This window comes from Phoxinus phoxinus (assembly GCF_949152265.1).
Source record: "Phoxinus phoxinus genome assembly, chromosome: 11".
Classification (NCBI taxonomy): domain Eukaryota; kingdom Metazoa; phylum Chordata; class Actinopteri; order Cypriniformes; family Leuciscidae; genus Phoxinus; species Phoxinus phoxinus.
In genome coordinates, this window is record NC_136886.1 from 8,741,022 (window position 1) to 8,758,902 (window position 17,881).

General features: G+C 36.5%; 3 protein-coding genes across 4 annotated transcripts; 2 read left to right on the plus strand and 1 right to left on the minus strand.

The window, feature by feature from the left end:
- Nucleotides 1-4,572: 4,572 nt before the first annotated feature.
- Nucleotides 4,573-6,572, minus strand: arl6ip5a (ADP-ribosylation factor-like 6 interacting protein 5a). Its single transcript, XM_079627538.1, has 3 exons — nt 6,272-6,572; nt 5,082-5,299; nt 4,573-4,857 (listed from the first exon to the last, which is right to left on the minus strand). Exons 1-3 carry the CDS (start codon nt 6,448-6,450, stop codon nt 4,682-4,684), a joined length of 573 nt encoding a protein of 190 aa, XP_079483664.1. The 5' UTR covers nt 6,451-6,572; the 3' UTR covers nt 4,573-4,681.
- Nucleotides 6,573-7,176: 604 nt separating this feature from the next.
- Nucleotides 7,177-13,900, plus strand: trnt1 (tRNA nucleotidyl transferase, CCA-adding, 1). Its single transcript, XM_079627535.1, has 8 exons — nt 7,177-7,305; nt 7,384-7,530; nt 7,874-8,067; nt 8,220-8,358; nt 8,491-8,617; nt 8,738-8,931; nt 10,370-10,623; nt 11,915-13,900. Exons 2-8 carry the CDS (start codon nt 7,392-7,394, stop codon nt 12,161-12,163), a joined length of 1,296 nt encoding a protein of 431 aa, XP_079483661.1. The 5' UTR covers nt 7,177-7,305; nt 7,384-7,391; the 3' UTR covers nt 12,164-13,900.
- A 70-nt stretch (nt 13,901-13,970) lies between these two features.
- Nucleotides 13,971-16,735, plus strand: avpr2b.1 (arginine vasopressin receptor 2b, tandem duplicate, 1). Of its 2 annotated transcripts, XM_079627537.1 has the most exons (3): nt 13,971-14,105; nt 14,193-15,076; nt 16,054-16,735. In XM_079627537.1, exons 2-3 carry the CDS (start codon nt 14,209-14,211, stop codon nt 16,257-16,259), a joined length of 1,074 nt encoding a protein of 357 aa, XP_079483663.1. In that variant the 5' UTR covers nt 13,971-14,105; nt 14,193-14,208; the 3' UTR covers nt 16,260-16,735. The 2 variants fall into 2 exon arrangements, with proteins under 2 accessions (XP_079483663.1, XP_079483662.1); XM_079627536.1 differs by having other exon boundaries at nt 13,987-15,076.
- Nucleotides 16,736-17,881: the final 1,146 nt, after the last annotated feature.

Here is a 17,881-nt window from a genome sequence, read left to right on the forward strand (position 1 = left end):
GAAGAACATGTTTTAAAACTCCGAGCACATGAGCCACTCCCCTAAAGATAAGCAATCTGCCATCTGTGTACATAATGAGGTATGAACAGATCATGTGGCTGGCTTTTTATGCTACACCTTTGATAAATATACTGTACATAATGCACTTATTTATGTTCGCACTTAGAAACACTGTTTAAAATGCCTTAAATTAGATTAGTTTGTGCCCTCTAACATCATTCTTCACTTGTACATATATAAACGAAGCCACTGTCATACTCACAAAATATATTTTCAAAAATATAATGCAAGACTACCATATTTCAATCTAAAATGTTTTTTCAGTGGAAAAGAATGAGTTATATCAAAATACCCGTAACATATAAAAGTATATTAAATATTTTATTATTAAGTCTTTACAATATTTGTTGCTCACTTCATATTGACTGTGCTGGGTGATTTTCAAAACTATTACAGTAATGGCATTATTTTTTTTCACATTGAAATGATTTCATAATTCAAAACATCTTGGGTCGTCATTTTCTTTAGTTCCTGTTTTTTTCTTTTGATTTTCTACAGCTCTTGAAGTAATTTGTCTCTCCTCACATCGGCCGCTGCTCTTGGCTCTGAGAGAGATGCAGTCTTTGTTCTGATGAACTGTGTCCCGGGGCCGTCCACCCTACACTACTCCTGAAGTATGCTGCAGCTGTACCCTTCTGTCTAACCTCCCCTAGCTCCTGTAGCCAGCTGTACAAAGATATCAGCCAGGTCATCCACAGCTGACTCAAAACCCAAGCAAACAATGGCCATCTATTAGTCCTTCATGAACACACACTCCTTCCAGTTGTCAAGTGGGTTTGTGGTCACGCACACACTTCAACTTCACAGTACATAGACAAAATATTGTTGTAATACAGTCATCTGACTAACTGGTGTTTTATTTACCTAGTTTTCAATGAGCCTGTATAACCACACAACTGCTCATCTAAAATCGCTTCATTTAAGACACTTCACACACTTTTACTTTTGGCAATTACACTGGCTGCATCTTCTGAGCTCTTTGTTTTGTGTTTGTGCACTCTTTTATTCCAATACCTCTGTGAACTGAGGAGAGGAATTTCATAGTGGTGTAAAGTTTTGCAACAATGGTCAACTTATACACCTGAAGGTCATTAGAAATGAGGTCATGTTTAACCTTTTGAGGTGGGGGAGGGTAAGGCAGAGGCTAAAGATTTACTGTGGGTGTCTTTTAGAGACCCTCATATATATAAATCAGGCTCAAATCTACTCTGACTGATGTTAAGTAAATGATAGATTTAGATTTTTAATGATAATGAAAGTGAGGCTGTGAGGGATCGATTCATATCTTCAGTGTGTTGAACTGTTATTTAATGTGTTTTTGGAATGTTCTGCTGATGAAACTGCAAAAATATCTTCCCAAGAAATTTCAGTACTAAAAAAAACTCCAATTGTACAGCTTTTTACAGCGGATACCATTAAAAACACGGTATCCCTCACAGCCTCTCTTTAATGGAGCTGCTCATGCACAGAGCAGAGGAATTGCTATAATTAGTAATTACATATCAATATAATATAACATTATGGCCACAAGTGACAATCTCCGCAAGTTGGTTTTGAAAAGTAGAGAAAATGATCAATATAAGAGCTGTAGGTGAATTTCATATGGCAGTGAAGAGCTGCGCTCTCTGTTTTCTGCTTTTGAATGTGTCACGAAGGTGAAGAACAACCGAAGCTTGGGTTACGCTTTTGTGACCTAATTCCTCAATAGGTGATGCCATTATAGCTATTTCATTTATGAATGGCTTTATTGTCAGCAACCGGCCATTGAAGGTTGCTTTCTCCCAGGGAGCAACTCTACCGCTAATGCTGGAAAAATGATAAGAAAACTCTTTCCCGGTCAAAAAAGAAAAACTTGGGCCTAGTTTTTATATTTTAAAAAAATAAGAAAATCCTTAGTTATAATTATAAATTAATAACCAATTAACTTAAGAGGTTTGTTGCAACCACCTGTTGAACCTTATCCCTGCTGCTATTGAAAAAAAATCTGAAACCAATCCCCACTGATGCTGCAAAAAAGAAATCTGAACCTTATCCCGGCTGCAAAAAAAAAGAAAAGAAATTCCTTCTTGGCTATTTTGCTCAGCATTTTAAAGGGCCCAGTTAAAGAGCTCAGATTTGGGTCTGTTTTTAAATGTAAACACATGGAGGTGAAGGTGCTGATTCAGCAGGAACCCAGCGAGATTTACTGCAGGTACGTTTGCAGAGATGTTGAGAGCCGCTCTGAAACACACTGCAATCTGGAGAGAGGAAAGTTCCTGTGCAGATTTTACAGTTTAAAGACTCTTCACTCTGAGAAGTCCACAAGTTCAGTCATTCTGCGAGTCTGTAATGAGAGTCAGCTGTTGAAGTTTACAGCTACTTTGCGCAGTCGTATACATTGTTCGCTGCACTCCATTTCTTTTCTTTTCTTTTCTCTTTAAATTTTTTTCACATTTAAAGTCATGTACACTTGAAGGAGATAAAGACTCCAGTCATATCAGTAGCCTAATAAAAGCTGATCACATGACCGGTTTCCAGAGGTGGACAAAGTCTACACAACTTCCTTACTTGAGTGAAAGTAGGCCTACAGATACTGCTGGTCAAAAATGACTCCGTTACAAGTAAAAGTTGTAGAGACTGATTTTTAGTAAAAGTAAAAGTACAGAAGTACTCGTCTTTAAGTATCAAAAGAAAAAAGTAAATGTCAATGCATTGTTTTATTATTGTTGCATGCAATACGTATACCTTATTGCCTCTGAATCTATACAGTACCCTCATATCAATATCAAATTTATTTCTGGAACACAGTTCCAGTAGTGGGATTGAATGTGAGATTGAATAAGTGCACTCAATAATGTCCACAATGGTTCCCTCAAATAGTGCCCAATATAAAGTTTTTTGGCTTTTAGAATATGTTTGCCTTACTGTTATCTATAAGCTAGTGTGCTCCAAAACAATTGACAAAATTCGCATTTAGAAGACCAAACCCAACGTTGAAAATGAAAATCAGGTTGACGTCAGAATCCAACGTCAGATTTAATCTCCAACGTGGACAGAAGTTGTTTTGTTGAAAATGAAAATCGGTTTGACATCAACCCGACTTTTATTTCCAACTAACGCCAATCCGACATCGGGTTCTGACGTCAATACGACTTTCATTTCCAACCAAAATGCAACCCCTTGCAATCAAAATCATCCCCTGCTGATGTTACTACTTTCTACTCAAGGACATTCACAGAAATGTAGTGGAGTAAAAAGTATGATATTTGTCTTTCAAATGTTGTGAAGTTAAAGGAAAAGTTTCCAGAAAATAATAATACTCAAATAGGCTACAGTACTCAAGTACTTTGTTACTGTCCACCTCTGCCGGTTTCATCACGGTAACCCCACTATTTTCAAAACTTTTGATTTTGGAACAAATTGATTATGACTGAGAGTGAAAAGTTCCAAATGTTGGGAAAGTTTTCATCATTTTTAAATCGATTTGACAAGATTGTTTATACCTTTTGCTAAATAGGCCATTCCAGGATGACACAAGTTAATTCTTTTTTTATTTTTTTATTGTTGTCATTATGCCTGAAGTAGGCCCTATGTTTTATTAGATTGTGCTGGGTTCAATACGGTGAGAAACCTTTTTTTATTCAGTTAAAACTTTGGAAGCCATTTAATTTATTTTAAATTGTACACAAGATTTACAGACCCAATAGTTACACCTGATATAGTTTACCATTTTTAAATGAAAATAGCCAGAAGCTAGCACGGCATAAAATAAAATAAAAAACAAGCAAACCACAGCAATTAATTTGATTTCAATGTATTTCTTTATTTAAAATAAAACACATGATGGTACCAAAATGTGACACTATTAACCCTTTTTGCATAGATTTTGGAGTACAGCATCACACAAAATTCAACTATGACTTTTACCTAATAGGTGACAACAAAACAATGAACGACTGTGCATTACAGTAAATTTCCAAATGTAAGGGACGATCTTAGCCATGATACAAAAACAAGTGTCTAAAAGGCCATTTCCTATGGTAAAATCATTGTAATGCAGACCTCAAATTGCTTATTGCTTTTACAACACATCTGCAACAGTAATATTTTAAAAGACATAAATTTTCAATAAAGTTCACATCAACAACAAATTATTAGTAATTATAGCTCATTATAACACGTTTCAGTTGCTATTCATTTTAGTCCAGACCATGCAATCTTTTATTCGTATAATTCCAGTTATTATCATCACACTGCAGGAAAATTGGAGATATTAGATCTTATAAACCTGATGACATCTTATGTAATACTTTAAATTTTCATAATGTAAGAATGAATGTATTTTGAAAGAAATGAATGCTAACACTTTCGATAAGCACTTATGACACATTGCCCAACAGGTTACAGAAAAAAAAAGACAAATTGAAAAACAATTTGAATTGCACCCCGGCATTTGACCTGAGACGTAAACGCAAACATCATAAAACACTATTTTTTTTTATACAATTTGTTCATCCCTTTACATGGAGGGAATTTGCCAATTATGCATGTTGGAAGAAACAGTGGATTTCACAAATTGTACGAGCTGAAAGAAGTTCCTTCATGCATTGGTGAGAACCTCAGAGAGACACTATCGACGGAGTTAATCCTTCAGTTTGCTCTCCAGAATGTCATGAATTTTACTGAGGTTCTCTTCTTGTTGACCCAGTGCTTCAAGTATGATTCCCATGGGTGATTTCTTGAGTCCAGCGCTCTCCATCTTATTCTCCAGTTTGTTTTTCATGTTCCGTAGGCGAAGCGATGCATGTGCAAAAATCACTGAAACGAAAAATGACAGAGTACTTTAAACCTCCAGATGCTAGGCTGCATGTCAAAAACCTTTAAATGACATAACATTTTTTAATAAACTGCTATGTTGTGAATTTCTTTTTTCATTCCATCTAAGTTCCATCGAATGAAAACTTTTGAAATGAACTTTTTTCCTTCTTTCATTTTCGCTAACAATAGATCTACGGTACTGATACATTTCTTAAGAAACTTACACAGAAGTGGGAGTTTGATTCCAAGCAGGAATACCAGAACTCCACCGAAGAGCGACATAAGGAAGTAGCTCACGACCATCACCAGGAAAACAAACAAGGTAGGGTTCTCCTTCTTGAAACTTTTAATGATTGCCTTGTTCTCCCCTGCCCACACAAAGCCAGTGAAGACAGAAGTGACCACTAATGCCCCTGTGAACATGCTCACGGGGTTCATTAACCTGTGGACAGAGAATCCAATGGTGACAGGACGTTATTGAGGCCAAAATTGTGGTGATTATACTACAGTTCAGTTGTGTTATTTTTCAGTTCAGTTACTTTTTCAACTAATGCATCAATGTCTTCTTAAAAATAAGCATTGTACACATTTAATATTCCCTCAGTTCTCAATTGAATTTGTCCTGCCTTCTAGATTTGTGAGAATACAAGCATATGTCAATGGTGACACCTAATGGCTATAAAGTGTAAACACAAAATATTGCTGACGAAAGAAAGTTGGTCTGAAAATAAAATAAAACGACGAATAAACTTGTCAGTTAAATAATAAACTGAACTTTAAAATATGAAAATAGACATCCACTTTAAGAATGTGAAATGAGCATTGCTAAATACTGCCCTTTGCTCTTGGTCAGTGTCATGTGATTACACCTTAAAATATTGTTCAGTCTTAGCAACTAGCTATAATATTAGAGCCAAACCATAATCTCCCAGACATTACACTGGCATTCATTTTACAAACACAGCTGCCCAAATATAATTAACAATCCACAAACTATATTTAGGAAGACATGACTTCATGTTCTAATTTGGACAGGAAAAATAACTTTTTAAAGTTTAACGCAGCTTATTTTTTTCAGCACATGACATTTCCTTACAAAAAGTACAGTGTACTAAGGTATAATTTTCATTTAGCATATTATTTACAATTGTACTCCAAAATGGTAACGTTATGTCCAAACAAAAATCAGTTGGGCTACCATTAATCAGAACATTAGTTACAGTGCATTTATGTAATTTAAAGCTGAATTAGTCGGCATTACTTCTCGCGATACTTTCTGTAATACGATGTTTGTGTTGACGTTTTCAAGACATGTTAGAATTGAAATGCTTGAAATAGTTATGCTAGTCTAATAGAATATCTGTTTACAGTTCAATCCAATATTGTGCATGCATGATCAAATTAACCAACTTACCCTACAAGCATGAATACAATGATTGCCACCACCAGATAGTTTGTTTGATAATAGAGGAGGTTGCTGACCACTCTGTTGTTCCATTTCGCCAAATCTCGCGTGTCTGGTTTGGCGAAGCGGTCCGAGCCTGGATAGAAATCATCCCAGCCTCTCAAAGGGGCGATCTCCACTTTAGCCATTAAAACCGAATAACCGGATACACTGGCAGCTGCTCACAGCTTATGCACTTCCTCACTCTCGCGATGCGCTTTGGCTTTAAATGGGCGGTTACCGGTACTTCAATTGTAAACAAACCGTCATGTTTGAACCTGGTTTGAACATTTAGAACTTGATGCAATCAGACATGCTTTTTATTGCTCATCGCATGTTTACTGCCTGATTTAATCAACTAGTATTCAACCAAGAATGAGTGAGCGAGCACAAGATAATAATTTGTGGTGTAGGATTTTGAAGCTATTCTAGTTGAAGCGAGTCTCTGTTCATCGTTTAACAAGAAAGTTGCTAAAACTGTGAAAAGAAAATGTTTTTTTATGGGTTACCACCTGATAATCTCCTGGAGGAGGGGACAGCTTTTTTAAAAAAAGAAGTTGCTTTAGAAGTTTCTGTAATTACTTTCTTTTTTTAGTTGAGTATCCCAGTTTATTGTATCTTTGCAAATTTATTTTAGTGCCTTGCTTCAATTCAAGTAACTTGTTCTCTTAAGTGATCTTTGTGGTATATGTATCCCCTAGGTAAAGGTGGAGAACCTAGGACTTGACTGATAAACATGAATAAACATAATTTTCTGAAAACATTCAAATGCGTTTTCTGCCAAGAGATGTAAATCGTTTTTTTATTACTAAAGGCAGCATGTTGGGTGGGAGCATGAAAAAAAAAGCAAATAAACCATTTTCATTGGTTGCAAGTGTCATTACGTATCTATCCCGGAAACGTTGCATAGTATGGCCACGCCCCCTTACGAATATCTGTCATGGCTGCTCACGGTGGAAGTAAAACTGCCGACATGCTAAAATAGCATCTGTTGGTTTCCTCAGGTGAATAAATATGAAGTATTTTATGTTGCGTTTGATACATTTATTGTTCCTTTTAGTAACTGAGTTTGTTGTCTTTAGGTTCACCGATGTGGGCTAAATTATTTCTTAGCCCCAGGTTTATCAACAGAGTTCATCTCACGTGGAGTCACAGATCATTGATCACAATGCAACTGAAAACTAAAGAGTTCGAGTCTCTATTTACCGACGGGCTGGTTGGCCTGGCTGGTAAGCTCACTTTATCTTATGCCATCATCAACCTTTCTTTCTGTCTTTTCTTAAACCGCAGTGGTGGTACAGTGATGATATCCCTATTTACCATTATCACTTTGATATAACGTTACAGTGCCAGTGAGAAGTTTGGACAAACCAACTCATTCTCTGTTAATAGCTTTTTCATATTTTAGAATAATAAAGTCACCAAAATCTATTTTGCATGTTATAAGGTACATTCAGTCAAGCGTCACATGTCAAAACTTTTGAATGGTTACCATTTTCATGTTCAATGCTCTTTACTTTTGTACTACCAAGGAACATGTCCAAAAAGCATTGTATTTATTACGATATATAGAAATATTTGAAAAGAACCAGTTTGAGCTGAGGATTGCAGGAGGGGCGGTGCGGGACCTTCTGTCAGGAAACCGTCCCGAAGATGTAGATTTTGCCACCACAGCCACTCCAGAGGAAATGAAGAGCATGTTCCAGACAGCAGGAGTCAGGATGATAAACAATAAAGGAGAGAAACATGGGACCATTACTGCCAGGGTAAGGTGAAGAATTTCATATGTATATTCCTCTAAACCTCTTACACCGTTATTATACTTTTGCAGTGGGCTTAGGTGATCTAATTTTCCACATAATGTCAACGTTATGACTACAAACTGAAACATGACACTTTATACATTATATACCGGTAGCTTCATAACGAGAACTTTGAAGTGACCACTTTGCGAGTGGATGTGCAGACGGATGGGCGGCACGCAGAGGTGGAGTTTACCACTGACTGGCAGAAGGATGCAGAGCGCAGAGATCTCACCATCAACTCTATGTTTCTTGGTAAAACAGAAAGAGTTCCTAACGAGACATTTCACCTGAATGAGCCTCGCAATTTAATGAATTAATTTCTCATTAATTTGATGTTGACTTTCACAGGATTTGGAATCATTAACATTTATTGTGATTTTACAGGGCTGGATGGAACTCTATATGATTATTTCAAAGGATATGAGGACCTTAAGAACAAGAAAGTAAGGTTTGTCGGCAGTGCCTCACTGCGGATCCAAGAGGACTACCTTCGAATTTTGAGATATTTCAGGTAATTATGCACTTTTACAGTATTTTGACTGAAAGTAGCTAGAACGAATGTTTGGAATGATATGACTGTGTATAAATTATGATGGAGTTTATCTTTAAATATTCTGTCTTTGCTCTGTAGATTCTATGGGCGGGTGGCAGCTGAGCCTGTGCAACATGAACCTGAGACTCTGGAGGCAATAAGAGAGAATGCCAAAGGATTGGCTGTTATCTCAGGTGAGAGGATCTGGGTGGAGCTGAAGAAGATGCTGGTTGGAAACCATGCTGGCCACCTACTGGAGCTTGTCTATGAGTTAGGCCTAGCCCAGTACACAGGTGAGAAATAGAGATATTTGTTAGGAATTGTGGTCTATCTATCTATCTCAAATCTAGAAAAATTCTCTTTCAACTTTATTTAACTGACAAAAGTTCAAAGAAAAGATGTTCAGTGTTTTCACTGAACGACTCAATTGTATTTTCTTAATATAATCATGATTTTAATGGCAGCAGAACACTCCAATAAAAGTTATCACAACTGTCAAATGTCATTTCCTTTTATTTACACTTTTTAATAGTTTGGAGTTGAGGATACTAATTGTTGCAGTTTTGCAAGTGGATTTTTTGCCCAATCTCGCCTGACACAAGACCGCTGCTCAACAGTCCATGGTCAGCATTCTCCTTTTCATGATGCGCCATACATTACAGATCTGGACTGCAGGCAGGCAGTCAAGCACAACCCTTCTACGGTGTTAGTTTCATAGAGCACACGCTGAATGAGGCCTGACATTGTCTTGCTTCCCAGGAAAGATGTCATCTTGATGCAATTAATTGTCTCTGCACAATCCCAATATATGCCTCTACCACGTCAGTGGTACCTTCACACACATGTAAGTCACCCCTGCCGTTTGCACTGATGCACCCCCAGATGTTTGCTTTTGTACCTGCTGATGAAAGTCTGAATAGTTCCTTTCGTCTTTGGGACTGAGAACTCAATGTCCATTTTTCCCCAAAATAAGCTGAAACGTGGATTCATCTGACCGCAGCACACATTTCCACTGTGTGTTTTTGGATCATCAAAGATGAGCTCGGGCCCAGAGAACTCGCCGGCATCTCTGCATAGAACTTGTATTGATTTCTCCTTGCATAACAGAGATTTAAGTGGCATTCCTTGGTGCAGAGTCAGACTGTTTTAAGTGAAAAGTCCCGAGCCCATGTGGCTATATTAAACAGAGTAGCACGACGGTTTCTCATGCAGTGCCATCTGGGGGCTCAAAGGTCATGCACATTCAACCGCGGTTTCAACCTTGCCCTACATGTACTAAGATTTCCCTGGGTTCCCTAAGTCTTTTCACAATATTATGTATGGTAGATGGAGAAAGACCTACATTCTTTGCAGTCTTTCATTGAGAAATGTGATTTATTTTATTTTATTGTTTGACAATTTTCTCATGATATTTGGCACAAAGTGATGAGCCATGACCTAATATTTGCTTGCAAAGACTGAGAAGCTCCTTTTACACTCCATCACGATACTCTCACCTATTCCTGATTCACTTACTTATTGTGGACTGTTTCAAAAGAGATTAACTTAGATTTTCTATAAGCTTTCCACTTTTATTTTGCATCTGTCCCAAGTCTAGTCTAGTGTCTAGCTGCCATCAAAATTAAAATCTGTTTATATTTACAAAATACAATATTTAATGGGTTGGACTTAATATAGACACATTTTAAATAATTTATGGCAAATATTCTGACTTAGTGTGTTTCCCTGCAGGTCTTCCAGCAGATGGCAATATTGGAGAGATGAAGCAGATCTGGCAGAGGGCTCACGACAGCTCTCCTAAACCCATGACTATCCTGGCTGCTCTTTTCCGAAACCAGGAGGATGTGGAGAAGCTGGATCTGCGACTGAAGATGTCCAAGGAAGAGAAAAACCTGGGCCTCTTCCTGGTCAAACACAGACGAGATCTCGTTAAGGGACGGGATCAACACGACAGCATGAAACCATACACAGATTTCATAATTGATGTATGTACATTTCCTTCCTGGGCTCTCTCTAATGTTTACTACAAAAAAATCAGTTGTACATTGATTTAATTAATTTAAAGCATTTTAACATTCCAAAAATGTGTCAAACAATCGAACCGTAGGAAGACACAATTTATCTTCATAATCATTAAGACTCAATCATTAAGAATTCATTATGGATTTTCTCAATTTTTTTTTAAAATATTTATTTATACATTAGTAGTTTTGTTATACTATTATGTTATTTATTCATATATTGAATTAGCTTTTCATTTTTAGTCATTTTAATTATTATTTCTATTTTTCTGTTTTAGTGATTCATTTTTTTTTTAGTTAGTTAGTTAGTTAGTTGCTAAGGCAACATTTCTAATTTTCGTTTGTTTTTCATTTATTATTTTTATTTTATTTTAGATTTGTTTCAGTTACCAAAAACGATTTTTTTATTGTTTTAGTTAATAACAACGCAGACTTTTTTTCACATCTTTATTTCCACATTATAAAGATGTGATATTATATAGTTTATTATATAACATTATATAGTCTATTTATAAAAAAAAAAAAATATATATATATATATATATATATATATAATATTTATAACTATATTATACATTTTTATACCATGGTCTGTCTGAATACTCTATTCTGATTGGCTGCAATAAATCCATTAATGCACGGCAGGAAGTTCTAAGTCAGTTTAATCACAGGTTATTATTAATGCACTGTTTTCATTGAAGCGCACACACACACACACACACATACAGTATGTCACTCACACACAGAGAGTGGAGATCGCGCTGTGCACACTGGAACTTATCAATGCTGCCCAGTGTCTTTTATTAATAAAATAGCTTGGCTACTGAATCACTACATTATATTTCTCAGCTTACATCGCTATTCTGAAGTAATTAAACTCACAGCTTCGTTGTTAATAGAGAGAGAGAGACACTGAACAGACACATGTACGCAACTTCCTCTTTTGATAATTCAAATAAATGCTATGATTCATTCAAATAAATGTAATCTTATGCACTACTTTACCTCTGTGTCTGATTCAAAACGGGCAAAATGCAAGAGCTAATGAGCTGTAACTGACGGAAATAACCATCAATTTTAGCCTTCCAGTCAAATATTGAGCTTCAAACATCAATAACAGCTTTAAGCTTGCTTCGGGCGGTTCTTTGCCTCCACAAAATCGTTTAATGCACAGCTAGCCATGGATTATCCCTTACATATAAATATATAATGAATATATTTATATAAATTATTATTTTTTTTTTTTTCATTGCAGTCTCGAGAGCCAGACTCGCAGAGTAAAGTACTGGAGCTTCTGAAGTATCAGGGAGAAAATAAACTTTTAGATGAGCTGAGAAGGTGGTCCATCCCCCGCTTCCCAGTGAATGGGCATGACCTACGCAAGCTGGGCATTACCTCGGGTAAAGAGATTGGCACCATCCTTCAGGAGCTCAGGGACATGTGGAAGAAGAGCCGCTATGAGATGAGCAAAGAGGAACTTCTGGCCACCCTCAGCATGTCCTGATGTCAGATAAGGAAACACACTAGTGTCAGAAGTGCTACTGTCTCTGCAAGCATGTTCTATAATGCATTATGAGTCTGTGTACAGAAGGTGCACCTCCATAGTGTCAACGAGTAGTGTGTGGAGGGACCATCAGGTCTGTATGGGGCACTTATAAACGCTTATTATTTTTGTCCTGTGGCTTTGCAGATACAATGCTACCAAAAGCTGAGGAATATCTATGGCTGCTATCTTTGGAATGTTTTCGGGATGCAGAAAATGTCTTGAAAATATTAAAGCGAACATTGTGAGATTTAGAATGCTAAACATCATAAACACTTTCCTATCATTTTCCTTTTATAAATGGTGATTTAGTTTGACATAATATCATTCATTTATTCATTAATATAATTGGTTTGAACAAGGATGCATCTAAATTGAATGGCACAATCCAATTTCATTTTGAATTAGTTTTTTGACGTGGGATTTGTCCCTTTCAGAAGAGTGAAGTGGTGTAATTAGTGAACTGGTGTAATTATTATAGTAAAGGGAGTAATTTAGCTCTCCCGCAGAGATGACAGCTCATATATGAAGCCGTAGCCATGGTTTCATAATGGGGAAAAAAATGATATTCCTTTTGTCAACAGTTCATAGTTATTAGATGGTTATGTAACCAACTCTCCAGGTGTTTACTTTGAAATAAAGTAGCACACATTGCGTATTACAGTGTCGTGGTGTCTTGCTTTAAATCCATGGATGGTAATCTATAATGGTTTGATATATATATTTCGGGTGGGCGATATGACCAAAACATATCACGACGATATGAGTAATTTTAAATCACGATAATGATATACATCACAATATAAGGTTTTTATGATATCAAAATGTATTGATACCATTGAAATTGTATCATTCTTGTCACCATTTTCAATATCACAATGCAAGTATGTGTATTTAACTGCTCAAGCCCAATTAATCAGCAAAAAGCACAGTTCAGTTCTCACACGCTTCATGAGCAGTGGCTTTATGTGCAGCGTCTCTCAGACAGCAAGAAAGCATGAGAAATAGCGCTTGAAATTCAGCACTGAGAAACAGTCAAACAGCACTTGCATAGGGGGATGAGTTGTCTTTCGCTCCTTACTGCGCTTCAATTGTTTAAAATCACTTGTTTTTGAAACCGCAATACTTAAAAAAACGCACGATAGGCTTTCGTGACTCAGCACAGTAGCACAGTCCAAAATCTATACCGGTTAATCGTGTCTACCGGTATATCTGTGTTGGGAACCAATTGACCCCTATTTGAATTTCAACTGCTTGCAACACTAGTTAAACTATTTTTGAAATGTAGTGAATATTTTTCATTTAGGGTCATGTGCATGCAAAGTTACACCCCCAGTATTTTCTGGAAAGGCTTTTCCTTTATACTTGTATAGTTATTTGCACCTCAGTGAATGTGGTAATAGTCACCACAAGTAGTTGTAACAAAGTCATCTTTATTTATTTCGTGTTTATGCAGCAGAAATTTTAACATAAAAATATGTAGGGTAAAATTGACCCTAAACACAATAGATAGAATACAATAGAAATAAATGGGAATTATTAAATTTCTCACATATTTTATATATTTTTTAGTTTTTTCATGAATATTTATCCTACTGTTTTGCATTGTGTCGATTTTGTCAAACTGCATGGAAACCATGAGTCGATGTATTTTCAAGACTTATTTATAAAGTGAAACTGTCTAGTGAGTGAGTGTCTTTGTCTAAAAAAAAAATCATACTTCATCTTTTCATCATGTGGATTTCTGAATGCCATTTGGGGTTCATGAGTAGTTTTGAATGAAGAACCCACCCTCCATCCAGCAGACCCACATATAAAACCTCTAGTCTTCTCTTCACTCACGCGCGCACACTACAGATGCGCAGACGTGTGAATTACTGAGCGCCAGTCTTGAGTGCACAGGGTTAGTTGGACTGCAGGTTCGGAACTTGAATTATTTTTAAGACTCTTCACATATTAAGATAATGTCTCTCTTCACATTAAACTTAAGCAATTTAACTTTGGAGATGGAAGTCACCGGAGACGAACCCCGGAACGAGCGCTTGGCTAAAATCGAGATCGCGCTGCTGAGCGTCATCTTTCTCTGCGCATCAACTCTGAACTTCGGTCTGCTGATGGTTCTGTGGAGGAAGAGACAGCAGGTGTCCAGGATGCGTGTGTTTGTGGCCCATCTCTGCTTGGCAGACCTGATGGTCGCTTTCTTCCAGGTGTGCCCTCAGCTGATGTGGGACATAACTGACCGTTTCATCGGTCCTGACCTCGTATGTCGTTTGGTCAAGTATCTACAGATCGTCGGCATGTTCGCTTCCACTTACATGATAGTTGTGATGACTGTGGACCGTTATCAGGCGATCTGCAACCCCATGGTGACTTTCCAGAGGAGGCGCGCGCGCTGGAACCTGCCCGTGTGCGTCGCGTGGCTTGTGTCGTTTGTCTTCAGCGTCCCGCAACTGTTTATTTTCTCCAGGGTTCAAATCGCCCCGGGTGTCTACGACTGCTGGGCAGAGTTTATTCAGCCGTGGGGACCGAAAGCGTACGTGACGTGGACGACATTGGTGATATTTCTGGTGCCCATCGTAACTGTGACGGTGTGCCAGGTGCGCATCTGCCGCGCGCTCCAGATCAACTTGTACCTGAAGACGCTGCAGCAACAACAACAGCAGCAGCAGCAGCAGCAGCAGCAGCAGCAGCAAAGAGGTGATGGACACCCGAACTCTCTTTCCTCCAGAGCCAGCAACGTGGTGTTTGTTTCCAAGTCTCGGATTAAGACGGTGAAGATGACAGTGGTGATCGTGCTCGCCTACACCGTGTGCTGGGCTCCGTTCTTCACCGTGCAGCTGTGGTCTGTGTGGGACGCCGACGCTCCGACTGAGAGTAAGAGCAATTCTTCTAGCAAACACGTTTTAGTCATTAAGTGTTAATACATTACAAATGCCATCTTAATATAAAGGTAAAAATTGTTGATAGTTAAATGCCTTTACTAGAATAATAGGGCTGTGACAGGTTGATTTTGGAAAGCAAATATTTCTACAGTTGTCAATAACCAGTTTTAGAAAATTATCTATCTATCTATCTATCTATCTATCTATCTATCTATCTATCTATCTATCTATCTATCTATCTATCTATCTATCTATCTATCTATCTATCTATCTTTATCTATCTATCTATCTATCTATCTATCTATCTATCTATCTATCTATCTATCGTATCCATCCATCCATAATTAGTATTTTGTATTTAAGTGTTTTAGTATGCATCTAACAGTCAAAAGTTTGGATTTAAGTTTTTTTCTTTCAATGTTTTTGAAAGAAGTATCTTATATCATCAAGGCTGCATTTATTTGTTCATAAATTCAGTAAAAACAGTAGGCTAATATTGTCCTATATTATTATATATGATTAAAATAACCGTTTTCTGAAGGATCATGCTGCTGAAAATTCATCAAAGAAACAAATTATATTTTAAAATATATTTAAATAAAAAAAGTTATATTAAATTATATAATAATTGTAGGCTATTTCACAATATTAGCCTATGTTTTTAATAACATTTATATAGCCTACTTTATTATATTATTCAATTCATTTCACATTTAATTATAATAGCACTTTTCACAATTCAGATTGTTTCAAAGCTTTACAGAAAATGCATGTTTCTAAATTACCATTTAATTTGTTATCAGAGATCAGAGTTATCTGAGATTACATATTGTTCATATGAAATATAGAGTTATGAAAAAATGGTAATACAAATCATGTAGTTAGCTAACATCAAGGGCATTTATTGAGAATGTGATCCAATATAATTTCTTGTATCTAACCAATAATATGATCAATTTTATTTTTCAGCTGCAATCTTCACCATCCTCATGTTGCTAGCCAGTCTGAACAGTGTTGCCAATCCATGCATCTACCTGCTTTTCACTGTGAAGCTCCCCAAACTGTTGGGAAGTCTCCTGTGCATGAAACACACAGACATGAAGGTGCCGCTGCCTGAGGAGACTACGATGGTCAGCTCTCTGTATTTGAGCTTTAAAAACTCTGACACGCGGTGAAAAAGAAACAACAAACTAACACTAACAAACATGTTCATTGGCCAGACATGTTTTTGGACATTATGTGCTGTTAGTGTTCAGTACCATACTGTAAATATCAAAGTACCATGATTTTACCATCTGCCACCATCACTGTACCATGGTACTAACACAGTACATTTATGTAAAGAAAAAAATGAAACCCGCTAGACTCCGCGTACTGAAGCATTTCAAACAATGTTCAACTCCAATTTTACCCCCACTTACATTTCCCTTCTATCGTATGTTGTTTTATTATTTCTTTTAACTGTAGGCCTACATAACAAGCAGGAAAATAAATTGCTCACAGTGTGTGCTGTCCTAATCACAATCAAAATAATGTACAAAATATAGTGTCTTTAAATAGTGAGAAAAACATCTATTAGACTATTAGTGTGGTGGGTGATGTTATGAAAGGTCTGTACAGTACATTCTCACTGTTGTCAATAAAGTGCTTTAAAAATGAAATATTTGGTATTGAAATCAGTTCTAACATGAAGTATACAAGATATGGTCATTTTTAGGCGACCATATCTTGGTTAGAGTTTTAAAAAGTGCACAAATAACTGATAGTATTATTTCAGCTGATAGACTATTTGTATGTGTGGTCTGACCCTCAAATTAAAGTATGAGGGCATAAAGGGCATTAAAAAAATTATGTGCATGGACAAATTATTTATACTAAATACTGCAATATTCAATAACAAAGAATTGTCTATTTTGATTTCATGCTTTAAAAAGAGCATGAACAAATAACGGTATTATTTCAGCTGGTAAGAGTATTTGACTGTGTGGTCTGACCCCTTTAATTAAAGTTTTAACCCCCATCCCCAAAGGAAGACAAATCAAAGAGTTGTGTTGTCTAATTCACATAAAAAATGAAAAAGTAAGAGTTCACCAACCACCAAGTTTGGCACACAAATTGGTTATTTTGGTCGTTTGAGTTAAAAAAAATTGGGGTTAGTATGATTTTTTCAATGTTTTGTTTGATCATGAAAAGTAATATTGTGAAATATTATTTCAATTTTAAAGAACAGTTTTCTATCTGAATATATATTTTTAATATGTCACATATGATGACAAAGCTGAATTTTCAGCATCATCCAGTCTTCAGTGTCACACGATCCATCAGAAATCATTCTAATCTGCTCAAGAAACATTTACTATATTCAATGTTGAAAACAGTTGTGCTGCATATTTTTGTGGAAAACGTGATACTAGGATTCTTTGATGAAAAGAAAGTTCAAAAGAACAGCATTTTCTTGAAATAGAAATCTTTTGTAACACTATAAATGTCTTAACTGTCACTTTTGATCAATTTAATGTGTCTTTGCTGAATAAAAGTAACAGTTCCTTTCATAAAAATAAGTCTTAACTTCAGAACTGTAGTGTATTTTCACCTGGCACGAAGACCTCTTCTTTTTCTTCTGTCGATAACATACAATTATAATAATACACTATTGTTGGCGTATTTGCCTTGTTGCAAGGCAGACAACTATATAAAAGAAACGATATGTGGAGCATGGTGCACAGCTATTTTCATTGTTGGTTTGAATCCACTCTGACAAACTGTGGAGCTCTGAGTGCTTTTGAGAAAATATGAA